Below are 14,396 nucleotides of genomic sequence, written 5' to 3'. Positions count from 1 at the left end.
TGTTAACACTAGAGTGCCATGTTTTGAAGTTTGTTTGTGTACTCGACTACATGGTACTCTCTTGTGTGTGTGTGGTTGTGTACTAGAGTACATGGTACTCACCTGTGTGTGTGTGTGTACTCGACTACATGGTACTCACCTGTGTGTGTGTGTGTGTACTAGACTACATGGTACTCTTCTGTGTGTGGTTGTGTACTCGACTACATGGTACTCACCTGTGTGTGGTTGTGTACTAGACTACATGGTACTCACCTGTGTGTGGTTGTGTACTAGACTACATGGTACTCACCTGTGTGTGGTTGTGTACTCGACTACATGGTACTCACCTGTGTGTGGTTGTGTACTAGACTACATGGTACTCACCTGTGTGTGGTTGTGTACTCGACTACATGGTACTCACCTGTGTGTGGTTGTGTACTAGACTACATGGTACTCACCTGTGTGTGGTTGTGTACTCGACTACATGGTACTCACCTGTGTGTGGTTGTGTACTAGACTACATGGTACTCACCTATTTCCAATCATCATTCAGTTTGCCTCTGTGGATTTATATTATTAAAAATAATCCAAAAAGTTGGAGAAATATTCCGCTCAGAACTGCCAGTTTGGTATATGAAATCGATGCTCGGGCTATATTATTATATATTAATATATTATTAATATATTATTAATATAGTCTTCTTTCCTACAGAATACCTGAGCAAGAATGTTATTTCCTAATACATGGCTACCTACCTGTTTAGCATTTTCATATATATAAAAAGTCAAGCATCAACTTCGATATGTTTCCAGTTCGTTCCAATTCATATCCTGAATGTTAAAATCTCCCATTATACTTGACCATCGACAGTGAAAAGAAACATAAGAAATATTGAGAAAATTCGTGTTAGAATTATTAATCTTACTTTTTCGGTCATATTTAATAATATATGTTTACAAGAAAGACTGCTACCAATATATATATATATATATATATATATATATATATATATATATATATATATATATATATATATATATATATATATATATATATATATATATATATATATATGTCGTACCTAGTAGCCAGAACTCACTTCTCAGCCTACTATGCAAGGCCCGATTTGCCTAATAAGCCAAGTTTTCATGAATTAATGTTTTTTCGTCTACCTAACCTACCTAACCTAACCTAACCTAGCTTTTTTTGGCTACCTAACCTAACCTTACCTATATATATAGGTTAGGTTAGGTTAGGTAGGGTTGGTTAGGTTCGGTCATATATCTACGTTAATTTTAACTCCAATAAAAAAAAATTGACCTCATACATAGTGAAAAGGGTTGCTTTATCATTTCATAAGGAAAAAATTATAGTAAATATATTAATTCAGGAAAACTTGGCTTATTAGGCAAATCGGCCCTTGAATAGTAGGCTGAGAAGTGAGTTCTGGCTACTAGGTACGACATATATATATATATATATATATATATATATATATATATATATATATATATATATATATATATATATATATATATATATATATATATATATATATATATATATGAACACGATATGCTGAACGGGGTGAGAATAGCTTGAGCTACCTCATCCCTGTGTGTATTATACCTCAATAAACTTATTTGAATTTGTCACATTTGGCAACGTTGTCGTGTATAAACAATGGAACATGGGCTCAAACTCTTGGTGGGAGACTGTGTAGTGATCTTAGTTATTTTGTGTTTTATATTGGTGTGTGTACAAGTGCGTGTGTTTTTGTTGTTTTGTCCATGTACAGGTAAAGATACTCGTAGGTACAGATACTCACAGGTACAGATACTCACAGGTACAGATACTCACAGGAACAGACACTCACAGGTACAGATACTCACAAGTACAGATACTCATAGGTACAGATACTCACAGGAACAGACACTCACAAGTACAGATACTCATAGGTACAGATACTCACAGGTACAGATACTCACAAGTACAGATACTCACAGGTACAGATACTCACAGGTACAGATACTCACAGGTACAGATACTCACAAGTACAGATACTCATAGGTACAGATACTCACAGGAACAGACACAGGTACAGATACTCACAGGTACAGATACTCACAGGTACAGATACTCACAAGTACAGATACTCATAGGTACAGATACTCACAGGTACAGATACTCACAAGTACAGATACTCACAGGTACAGATACTCACAAGTACAGATACTCACAGGTACAGATACTCACAAGTACAGATACTCACAGGTACAGATACTCACAAGTACAGATACTCACAGGTACAGATACTCACAGGTACAGATACTCACAGGTACAGATACTCACACGTACAGATACTCATAGGTAGAGATACTCACCAGTACAGATACTCACAGGTACAGATACTCACAGGTACAGATACTCACAAGTACAGATACTCACAGGTACAGATACTCACAGGTACAGATACTCACAGGTACAGATACTCACAGGTACAGATACTCGCAGGTACAGATACTCGCAGGTACAGATACTCGTAGATACAAACACTCGCAGGTACAGATACTCACAAGTACAGATACTCACAGGTACAGATACTCACAGGTACAGATACTCACAGGTAAATATACTCACAGGTACAGATACTCACAAGTAGAGATACTCACAGGTACAGATACTCACAAGTACAGATACTTACAGGTACAGATACTCACAGGTACAGATACTCACAGGTACAGATACTCACAGGTACAGATACTCGTAGATACAGATACTCACAGGTACAGATACTCACAGGTACAGATACTCACAGGAACAGATACTTACAGGTTCAAATACTCACAGGTACAGATACTCACAAGAACAGATACTTACAGGTATAGATACTCACAGGTACAGATACTCACAGGTACAGATACTCACAGGAACAGATACTCACAGGTTCAGATACTCACAGGTACAGATACTCACATGTACAGATACTTACAGGTATAGATACTCACAGGTACAGATACTCACAGGTACAGATACTCGCAGGTACAGATACTCGTAGATACAAATACTCGCAGGTACAGATACTCACAAGTACAGATACTTACAGGTATAGATACTCACAGGTACAGATACTCACAGGTACAAAAACATGTACAGATACTCACAGGAACAGATACTCACAAGTACAGATACTTACAGGTATAGATAATCACAGGTACAGATACTCACAGGTACAAATACTCACAGGTACAAATACTCACAGGTACAGATACTCACAGGTACAGATACTCACAGGTACAGATACTCACAGGTACACTTACATACGCTGCACCAGACTGGGACACAGACTATGCTAAACATTTGTCGAGTCTGGAGATAATGAAGCTCTTACCAGGCGTCAGTTCCTTTCCCTCTTTCCTCCTCTTCTCGTTACCATCCTTCCTCCCCACCTCCATCCCTTCCCACTTCTCCCCTCTCTCTCTCTCTGTCCCTCTCTCTCTCTCTCTGTCCCTCTCTCTCTCTCTCTCTCTCTCTCTCTCTCTCTCTCTCTCTCTCTCTCTCTCTCTCTCTCTCTCTCTCTCTCTCTCTCTCTCTCTCTCTCTCTCTCTCTCTCTCTCTCTCTCTCTCTCTCTCTCTCTCTCTCTCTCTCTCTCTCTCTCTCTCTCTCTCTCTCTCTCTCTCTCTCTCTCTCTCAATTCACTTCGGTTCCTTCAATTCACATATCGTTTATCCACATCATTTTGCTACTTTTTCTACTTATTAAACATGTATATATTGAACAAATCCACAAGGGCCGTGACGAGGATTCGAACCTGCGTCTAAGAGCATCCCAGACGTGTAATGTGTATATTGATCCGGAAGCAGGCGATGAGTCACAATAACGTGGCTGAAGTATGTTGACCAGACCACACACTAGAAGTTGAAGGGACGACGACGTTTCGGTCCGTCCTGGACCATTCTCAATTGTTCCGGCAGTTATCGCTTTATTTTGCGTGTATATTTATCCATTCCTTGTATGTGTTGTTGTATATTTTTGTGTGTATATTCTCTGTGGGCTGATTGACCAAAGGAGCGCCATGCTCATCAAGAGAAATTCGGTTAGTTATTTTTTTTTAAGTTATTAAAAAGACGTAAAACCGGTAATTGGTCACAGGACCTAACTTGAGAACTTTTTTCATACATTCAGACATACAAATTATGAATGAAAATACTTGGCAACCATATGTAATAAGCCCATTATATTTGGGTCTTTTTGGGCTGGTATGTTATTATTTTTTGGGGTGGTGTGCTTATAATTTTTTTTAACAGCCAGGTAGACAGTCAGGCGGACTGCCAGGTGGACAGTCAGGTGGACTGCCAGGTAGACAGTCAGGTGGACAGTCAGGTGGACAGTCAGGTGGACAGTCAGGTAGACACCCAGGGGTAGAGAGACACAGGTAAACCGGTCACGAAAGCCCAAAAAAAGACCAAACAGGTAGAATATTAAATGACGGAAAAACATGAGAGAAATGAATAAATAAGAGTAGATTAAGAGAGAGACGCGGGCAGAGTGGAGGGAACACCGGGACACGAACAACACGAGGCTCTGTAATTGGCTTACTAGCACGGTCCGTGTTGGACATGGTCATGTACTCTCTCTCTCTCTCTCTCTCTCTCTCTCTCTCTCTCTCTCTCTCTCTCTCTCTCTCTCTCTCTCTCTCTCTCTCTCTCTCTCTCTCTCTCTCTCTCTCTCTCTCTCTCTCTCTCTCTCTCTCTCTCTTTTTTCGAAGAAATTCGTCCATTTTCATTTATCTGTATTTATTTCCTATTCTATTCATCCATTTCGTCGCAATTATAATTTCCGGAGTTGCAGAAAGATACACAATAATAACAGTGAAACATAATTCAGAAGACGGAACATAAAATATATAAAAAAATCATGTTAATTACAACCCAATTTGCATAATAAGTGCCAATTCGTGAATTTTTACTTGTGAATTGCCAAGGTCTTTTGATGGTTGATGAGGGCGGTTCTTCAGGCATAACTCACTGCCGCTAGTTTACATTAGTTATGGTTAAAATGCTGCTATGAAGGTGAGAGAGAGAGAGAGAGAGAGAGAGAGAGAGAGAGAGAGAGAGAGAGAGAGAGAGAGAGAGAGAGAGAGAGAGAGAGAGAGAGAGAGAGAGAGAGTACCACGACCCAGATTGAGTTCTAATTCTCATCATCCTCCACAAAGATGTAATCCGTCATTATGTGAATACTGCACACCAATGCGGATAGTATTATAAATAAGTCAGGAGAACTACATGAGAAGGTGCAAAAGATTTAACCGCACATCATTGTAATTACAGCTAAGAAACAAAATAATCACTGGCAATGCATTCTTTCCAAGCGGCTACCAAGTGGTCAAAGAAGACTGGGGAAAGAGGGAGAGGAGCACTGTTGAAAAAATTATTTGGAGATATGAAGAAATACTCATGGGAGTATTGGATAATCCACAGGGATTATTGATATGTTAATTATAGAGTGGCCCAGAGAGTCGTATTATGAGAGCAACTATAATATTCTATAATAGGTGTAATTGAAATAGTATGACAAGACCAGATATTTCTGAGGGTGTTAAAAGACAGTGCTAAGATACTGTTCCTACCTACTGACTAAAGCCTATTATATGAAATAGAAATTAGGCAGCCTAATTTAATTAGGCTGCCTGCCTAATTTAAGTAGGCAGGCTACTAGAATTTAATAAAAGAAAGTGTGAAACAGAAAGGACATGGAGAAGGGAGGGAGCAACAGCAGGCCAGCACAGTTTCCGAGGGAGGCAGGTGTAGGAGTAAAATATAGAAAAGGATCTTTGAGTGAATGCAACACCAGATGAACTCACTGGTCAAAGAACATCAGCTGCGTATGCAACACTTTGCAAAGCAATAAGGAAGGCTTTTATAGACCCTGACGAAGGCTTCCTTCAGAATAAAGCATGTAACAATTGTACTCTGACCTGTCTTAGAGTATGTAGCCCCGGCCTGACACCCACTCCGGGTAGACCTTAACAAAACAATTGAGAATACGTGAAAGATTCGCCAGATATAAGGTAACTTAGTAATTACGACAAAGTGAACTAAAATAACGACATTCCAAGATAAATACAGAGGTGATATGATCACAACATACAAGATACCTATTCGTACTTAAATGAATAGTGTCTTTTCCAGGTGTGGGGACAGGAGACTCACGAGGCAAAAGGGGGAAATTAGACACACAGATGAACCCGAGGCACACAACATTATGCATACACTGGGTAGTAAACAGAGTGAGATGAGCCGAGACCGAAAGTGACGGCAAAAAGCACCAATCACAGCTTCATGAACACGTATGAAAGAGAACTGAGAAGTCAGGGACATAAACGCTATGAACCGGGGTTCTAGAGCCCAATCTTACTCCTCGTAGACACATCTTAGTAAGCACAGACACACACAGAAATCACAATTGCGTGATGCATCAAATGCAATCTCCTTTTGACCATGTCGTAGCTCAGTCGATTAAGGCAGCGTCTGGGATGCTCTCGGACGCAGGTTCGAATCCTCGTCACGGCCCTTGTGGATTTGTTCATAGGGACAGACATAAATACATACATTTATACACACACATAAATTCACAAGCATATTCATGAACACATAAACATATTCATGAACACATAAACATATTCATGAACACATAAACATATTCATGAACACATAAACATATTCATGAACACATAAGCCATATACATACGTGCATACCTAAATACCGTGCATATACAGAGTATGGTGCGCACAGTGCCAGCACTAACAGTTTACTGGCTCACAGGACATTCCCAGCACGGGCGTGGATAAATGGTACCCCCTGGAGGGCCGCTCGCATAGGTCCAACATCCAGGGCCAGATTAACCTCAAGATGTGGCTCTCTACCCGCGAGGACAGGTGAGTACGAGCGAGGACAGGTGAGAAAGAGCGAGGACAGGTGAGTAAGAGCGAGGACAGGTGAGTAAGAGCGAGAACAGGTGAGTAAGAGCGAGGAAGGTGAGTAAGAGCGAGGACAGGTGAGTAAGAGCGAGGACAGGTGAGTAAGAGCGAGGACAGGTGAGTAAGAGCGAGGACAGGTGAGTAAGAGCGAGGACAGGTGAGTAAGAGCGAGAACAGGTGAGTAAGAGCGAGGACAGGTGAGTAAGAGCGAGGACAGGTGAGTAAGAGCGAGGACAGGTGAGTAAGAGCGAGGACAGGTGAGTAAGAGCGAGGACAGGTGAGTAAGAGCGAGGACAGGTGAGTAAGAGCGAGGACAGGTGAGTAAGAGCGAGGACAGGTGAGTAAGAGCGAGGACAGGTGAGTAAGAGCGAGGACAGGTGAGTAAGAGCGAAGACGGATAGATCAGTGTAGCGGATAATTTTAAGGTGAATAGTTTAATGTACTAATATTATTAAATTATTAGTTAAACGTAATTTTAACATGGTTTATCTCTCCCTCCCCCCCCCCTACCCCCTTCCTCTCTCTCACCTCCATTCTTCCCTCCCTCCCTCCCTAACCTTCACTCTCCTCTTATCCTCCTCCTCTGACCCTCTATCCATCACTCTACCTCATAATTCTTCCTTTTCCCTTCGCTCTTACCCCCTTTTCCATTCTCTCTCTCTCCCTCCCTCTCTCTTCCTTTCTCCCTCTCCCTTACCTCTCCCACCAGAGGCACGTCGGAGGAAGAGGTGACGGCCGAGGTGCGGCAACATGACCAGATCATCACTACTTTCCTCCTGCACGAGCTCACCAAGTTCAAGGTAGGTCACCAGGGTCAGGGTGGGTCACTAGGGTCAGGGTGGGTCACCAGGGTCACGGTAGGTCACCAGGGTCATTGTAGGTCACCAGGGTCACGGTAGGTCACCAGGGTCAGGGTAGGTCACCAGGGTCACGGTAGGTCACCAGGGTCACGGTAGGTCACCAGGGTCACGGTAGGTCACCAGGGCCAGGGTAGGTCACCAGGGTCACGGTAGGTCACCAGGGTCAGGGTGGGTCACCATGGTCAGGGTAGGTCACCAGGGTCAGGGTAGGTCACCAGGGTCAGGTTGGGTCACCTGGGTCAGGGTAGGTCACCAGGGTCAGGGTGGGTCACCAGGGTCAGGGTGGGTCACCTGGGTCAGGGTAGGTCACCAGGGTCACGGTAGGTCACCAGGGTCAGGGTGGGTCACCAGGGTCAGGATAGGTCACCAGGGTCACGGTAGGTCACCAGGGTCACGGTGGGTCACCAGGGTCAAGGTGAGTCACCAGGGTCAGGGTGGGTCACCAGAGTCAAGGTAGGTCACCAGGGTCAAGGTAGGTCACCAGGGTCAGGGTAGGTCACCAGGGTCACGGTGGGTCACCAGAGTCAGAGTAGGTCACGGTATGTCACCAGGGTCAGGGTGGGTCACCAGGGTCACGGTGGGTCACCAGGGTCAGGGTAGGTCACCAGGGTCAAGGTAGGTCACCAGGGTCACGGTAGGTCACCATGGTCAGGGTAGGTCACCAGGGTCACGGTAGGTCACCAGGGTCAAGGTAGGTCACCAGGGTCACGGTAGGTCACCATGGTCAGGTTATGTCACCAGGGTCACGGTAGGTCACCAGGGTCAGGGTAGGTCACCAGGGTCAGAGTGGGTCACCAGGGTCAGGGTAGGTCACCAGGGTCAGGGTAGGTCACCAGGGTCAGGTTGGGTCACCTGGGTCAGGGTAGGTCACCAGGGTCAGGGTGGGTCACCAGGGTCAGGGTGGGTCACCTGGGTCAGGGTAGGTCACCAGGGTCACGGTAGGTCACCAGGGTCAGGGTGGGTCACCAGGGTCAGGATAGGTCACCAGGGTCACGGTAGGTCACCAGGGTCAAGGTGAGTCACCAGGGTCAGGGTGGGTCACCAGAGTCAAGGTAGGTCACCAGGGTCAAGGTAGGTCACCAGGGTCAGGGTAGGTCACCAGGGTCACGGTGGGTCACCAGAGTCAGAGTAGGTCACTAGGGTCACGGTATGTCACCAGGGTCAGGGTGGGTCACCAGGGTCACGGTGGGTCACCAGGGTCAGGGTAGGTCACCAGGGTCAAGGTAGGTCACCAGGGTCACGGTAGGTCACCATGGTCAGGGTAGGTCACCAGGGTCACGGTAGGTCACCAGGGTCAAGGTAGGTCACCAGGGTCACGGTAGGTCACCATGGTCAGGTTATGTCACCAGGGTCACGGTAGGTCACCAGGGTCAGGGTAGGTCACCAGGGTCAGAGTGGGTCACCAGGGTCAGGGTAGGTCACCAGGGTCAGGGTATGTCACCAGGGTCAGGTTGGGTCACCTGGGTCAGGGTAGGTCACCAGGGTCAGGGTGGGTCACCAGGGTCAGGGTGGGTCACCTGGGTCAGGGTAGGTCACCAGGGTCACGGTAGGTCACCAGGGTCAGGGTGGGTCACCAGGGTCAGGATAGGTCACCAGGGTCACGGTAGGTCACCAGGGTCACGGTGGGTCACCAGGGTCAAGGTGAGTCACCAGGGTCAGGGTGGGTCACCAGAGTCAAGGTAGGTCACCAGGGTCAAGGTAGGTCACCAGGGTCAGGGTAGGTCACCAGGGTCACGGTGGGTCACCAGAGTCAGAGTAGGTCACTAGGGTCACGGTATGTCACCAGGGTCAGGGTGGGTCACCAGGGTCACGGTGGGTCACCAGGGTCAGGGTAGGTCACCAGGGTCAAGGTAGGTCACCAGGGTCACGGTAGGTCACCATGGTCAGGGTAGGTCACCAGGGTCACGGTAGGTCACCAGGGTCAAGGTAGGTCACCAGGGTCACGGTAGGTCACCATGGTCAGGTTATGTCACCAGGGTCACGGTAGGTCACCAGGGTCAGGGTAGGTCACCAGGGTCAGAGTGGGTCACCAGGGTCAGGGTAGGTCACCAGGGTCAGGGTGGGTCACCAGGGTCAGGGTGGGTCACCAGGGTCAGGGTGGGTCACCAGGGTCACGGTAGGTCACCAGGGTCAAGGTGGGTCACCTGGGTCAGGCTGGGTCACGGTAGGTCACCAGGGTCAAGGTAGGTCACCAGGGTCACGGTAGGTCACCAGGGTCAGGGTGGGTCACCAGGGTCAGGGTGGGTCACCAGGGTCAGGGTGGGTCACCAGGGTCACGGTAGGTCACCAGGGTCAAGGTGGGTCACCTGGGTCAGGTTGGGTCACCAGGGTCACGGTAGGTCACCAGGGTCACGGTTGGTCACCAGGGTCAAGGTGGGTCACCAGGGTCACAGTAGGTCACCAGGGTCAAGGTAGGTCACCAGGGTCAAGGTGGGTCACCAGGGTCACGGTGGGTCACCAGGGTCAGAGTAGGTCACCAGGGTCAGTCACCAGGGTCAGAGTAGGTTACCAGGGTCAGGGTCAGTCACCAGGGTCACGGTGGGTCACCAGGGTCAGAGTAGGTCACCAGGGTCAGGGTCAGTCACCAGGGTCAGGGTGGGTCACCAGGGTCAGGGTAGGTCACCAGGGTCAAGGTAGGTTACCAGGGTCAAGGTAGGTCACCAGGGTCAGGATAGGTCACCAGGGTCAAGGTAGGTCACCATGGTCAAGGTAGGTCACCAGGTTCAGGGTAGGTCACCAGGGTCAGGGTAGGTCACCAGGGTCAGGGTGGGTCACCAGGGTCAGGGTAGGTCACCAGGGTCAGGGTGGGTCACCAGGGTCAGGGTGGGTCACCAGGGTTATGGTGGGTCACCAGGGTCACCAGGGTCAGGCTGGGTCACCAGGGTCCGGTTGGGTCATCAGGGTCACGGTACGTCACCAGGGTCACGGTAGGTCACCAGGGTCACGGTAGGTCACCAGGGTCAGGGTGGGTCACCAGGGTCAAGGTAGGTCACCAGGGTCAAGGTAGGTCACCAGGGTCAGGATAGGTCACCAGGGTCAAGGTAGGTCACCAGGGTCAGGATAGGTCACCAGGGTCAAGGTAGGTCACCAGGGTCAGGATAGGTCACCAGGGTCAAGGTAGGTCACCAGGGTCAGGGTAGGTCACCAGGGTCAGGGTGGGTCACCAGGGTCAGGGTGGGTCACCAGGGTCAGGGTGGGTCACCCGGGTCAGGGTGGGTCACCAGGGTCAGGGTGGGTCACCAGGGTCAGGGTGGGTCACCAGGGTCAGGGTGGGTCACCAGGATCAAGGTGGGTCACCAGGGTCAGGCTGGGTCACCAGGGTCCGGTTGGGTCACCAGGGTCACGGTAGGTCACCAGGGTCACGGTAGGTCACCAAGGGTCAGGGTGGGACACGAGGGTCAGGGTGGGTCACCAGGGTCAGGGTGGGTCACCAGGTTCAAGGTAGGTCACCAGGGTCAATGTAGGTCACCAGGGTCAGGGTAGGTCACCAGGGTCTGGGGTAGGTCACCAGGGTCAGGGTAGGTCACCAGGGTCTGGGGTAGGTCACCAGGGTCAGGGTAGGTCACCAGGGTCAATGTAGGTCACCAGGGTCAAGGTAGGTCACCAGGGTCAATGTAGGTCACCAGGGTCAGGGTAGGTCACCAGGGTCAGGGTAGGTCACCAGGGTCAGGGTAGGTCACCAGGATCAGCGCAGGTCACCAGGGTCAGGGTAGGTCACCAGGGTCAGCGCAGGTCACCAGGGTCAGGGTAGGTCACCAGGATCAGCGCAGGTCACCAGGGTCAGGGTAGGTCACCAGGATCAGCGCAGGTCACCAGGGTCAGGGTAGGTCACCAGGATCAGCGCAGGTCACCAGGGTCAGGGTAGGTCACCAGGATCAGCGCAGGTCACCAGGGTCAGGGTAGGTCACCAGGATCAGCGCAGGTCACCAGGATCAGCGCAGGTCACCAGGGTCAGGGTAGGTCACCAGGGTCAGGGTAGGCTGCTAGCTGATGATCACTCCCATCAACCCGTCCTCTCATCTAATGTCTCATTTTCTTCGCTTTGGTCCCCAACTTACAAAATAAAATATACTATGAAAAGTAACAGCTCAAAAATGCCAAAGTTTTATATACATATGTTAGTTAGGTTTGGTGGGTGACTTGGGCACCTGCGTTATAGTACCCTTTACATGTTGTGGTAAATCAAGGAACCGGGTTCACCTTCCTTCCCATCTCCCACCCCTCCCTTGACTACCTACCTATCCCTCCCCAGCCCTCCACTCCGTCTCCGAGCCACAATTAAAAGCGGTAATTAATCAGGAAGTTGGTAGTGGTGGGGAAATTTGAAAGCTGTGAGCGGGGCGGCGGAGAGTGGCGGCCATGCACCTGGGAAGCCGTCTCCGAGGATCTACGCCTTCCTACAAGAAATGTTCCGCCGTGTATTCCTCAGACTATACCTCAAAGTTCCGTTTATCCTACAAGTTTGATTGGGATAAAAGCTCAATTACTTTCATTGAAACAATTCAGAATGATTAGCTAGCAACCTTGCAACACTTCCACTTTGGTGCTATAGAGCACCTAAGACTTCTTTTCACTACAGACTTCTTTTTGAGGATATGAGTTCCTGCTCGTGGGCTCCGCCTCTTATGAAGTTTGTGATTGCTCATTCAATTTTGCTGCTCGCTTCATCCACTCCATTATGTGTAATTATAGAGGCTATTATTAGGATACTAGTGAAATACCCGGAAGACTTACCACCATAAGGAACTGTTCACTCCTGAACAAGTTCTCCTTTTGAAGCGTCAGCATCAAGTTAGAGAGTTCTGAAAATTGCCGTAACTCATTGTGTTGTGGGCAAACTATCGTGGGTCATCACTAAACAAATTAATGATCTGTCAAATGACACTCAAGAGGGTACATGACTCCCTTAATAGGATGCATGACTCCCTTAAGAGGGTACATAATGCCCTTAAGAGGGTACATGATGCCCTTAATAGGATACATGACTCCCTTAAGAGGGTACATGATGCCCTTAAGAGGGTACATGATGCCCTTAATAGGATACATGACTCCCTTAAGAGGGTACATGATGCCCTTAATAGGATACATGACTCCCTTAAGAGGGTACATGATGCCCTTAATAGCATACATGACCTCTTTAAAGAATAGATGACGCCCTTAATAGCATACATGACTCCTTTAAGAGGGTACATAAAGCACTTAAAAGGATACATGACGCCTTTAATACCATACATGACTCCCTTAAGAGGGTACATAAAACACTTGAAAGGATACATGACGCCTTTAAAAGTATACATGACCCCCTTAAAATAATACAAGACGCACTTAAAAGAATGCTTTACCTAGCCAAGATTACGAGCCATGATAAAATTATCATAAATGTTTAGTGTGTTGAGGAAGTATTCGACGTTCACCTAAAGAAGAGGGCAGCGGCCTCCATAAGTGAAGAGGGCAGCGGCCTCCATAAGTGAAGAGGGCAGCGGCCTCCATAAGTGAAGAGGGCAGCGGCCTCCATAAGTGAAGAGGGCAGCGGCCTCCATAAGTGAAGAGGGCAGCGGCCTCCATAAGTGAAGAGGGCAGCGGCCTCCATAAGTGAAGAGGGCAGCGGCCTCCATAAGTGAAGAGGGCAACGGCCTCCATAAGTGAAGAGGGCAGCGGCCTCCATAAGTGAAGAGGGCAGCGGCCTCCATAAGTGAAGAGGGCAGCGGCCTCCATAAGTGAAGAGGGCAGTGGCCTCCATAAGTGAAGAGGGCAGTGGCCTCCATAAGTGAAGAGGGCAGCGGCCTCCATAAGTGAAGAGGGCAGCGGCCTCCATAAGTGAAGAGGGCAGCGGCCTCCATAAGTGAAGAGGGCAGTGGCCTCCATAAGTGAAGAGGGCAGCGGCCTCCATAAGTGAAGAGGGCAACGGCCTCCATAAGTGAAGAGGGCAGCGGCCTCCATAAGTGAAGAGGGCAGCGGCCTTCATAAGTGAAGAGGGCAGCGGCCTCCACAAGGCAGCGGCCTCCACAAGGCAGCGGCCTCCACAAGGCAGCGGCCTCCACAAGGCAGCGGCCTCCACAAGGCAGCGGCCTCCACAAGGCAGCGGCCTCCACAAGGCAGCAGCCTCCACAAGGCAGCGGCCTCCACAAGGCAGCGGCCTCCACAAGGCAGCGGCCTCCACAAGGCAGCGGCCTCCACAAGGCAGCGGCCTCCACAAGGCAGCGGCCTCCACAAGGCAGCGGCCTCCACAAGGTAGCGGCCTCCACAAGGCAGCGGCCTCCACAAGGTAGCGGCCTCCACAAGGCAGCGGCCTCCACAAGGCAGCGGCCTCCACAAGGCAGCGGCCTCCACAAGGCAGCGGCCTCCACAAGGCAGCGGCCTCCAACACAACAAAAGAAACCAACATTCCATATGTCCCTCCCTCACCTGATACTCGCTCTCTTCTCTGGCATGCGAAAGTCGATCTAGACGCTCCTACTCCCTAAACAAATGAATACAAATGTATACAGATGTATATAGATGTATACACAATGGACTACAATGAATGTTAAAAAGCGACAGACCTCTGCGTCCACACGAGGGTGATTGTGGAAAGC

General features: G+C 48.7%; 1 protein-coding gene across 1 annotated transcript in view; it reads left to right on the top strand.

The window, feature by feature from the left end:
• Nucleotides 1–12,563, top strand: part of LOC123748596 (uncharacterized) — a 37,733-nt gene extending 25,170 nt beyond the window's left edge. The window contains exons 5-7 of the mRNA XM_069322135.1: nt 6,807–6,919; nt 7,671–7,799; nt 12,401–12,563. Of these exons, the coding sequence (XP_069178236.1) occupies nt 6,807–6,919; nt 7,671–7,799; nt 12,401–12,563 (405 nt within the window). The remainder of the gene's footprint in view (nt 1–6,806; nt 6,920–7,670; nt 7,800–12,400) is intronic.
• The last annotated feature ends 1,833 nt before the right edge of the window (nt 12,564–14,396 follow it).

Source organism: Procambarus clarkii, chromosome 10 (genome assembly GCF_040958095.1).
Source record: "Procambarus clarkii isolate CNS0578487 chromosome 10, FALCON_Pclarkii_2.0, whole genome shotgun sequence".
Taxonomy (NCBI): Eukaryota; Metazoa; Arthropoda; class Malacostraca; order Decapoda; family Cambaridae; genus Procambarus; species Procambarus clarkii.
The sequence above is the reverse complement of the archived record's forward strand: the minus strand, read 5'-3'. Positions and strand labels throughout refer to the sequence as shown.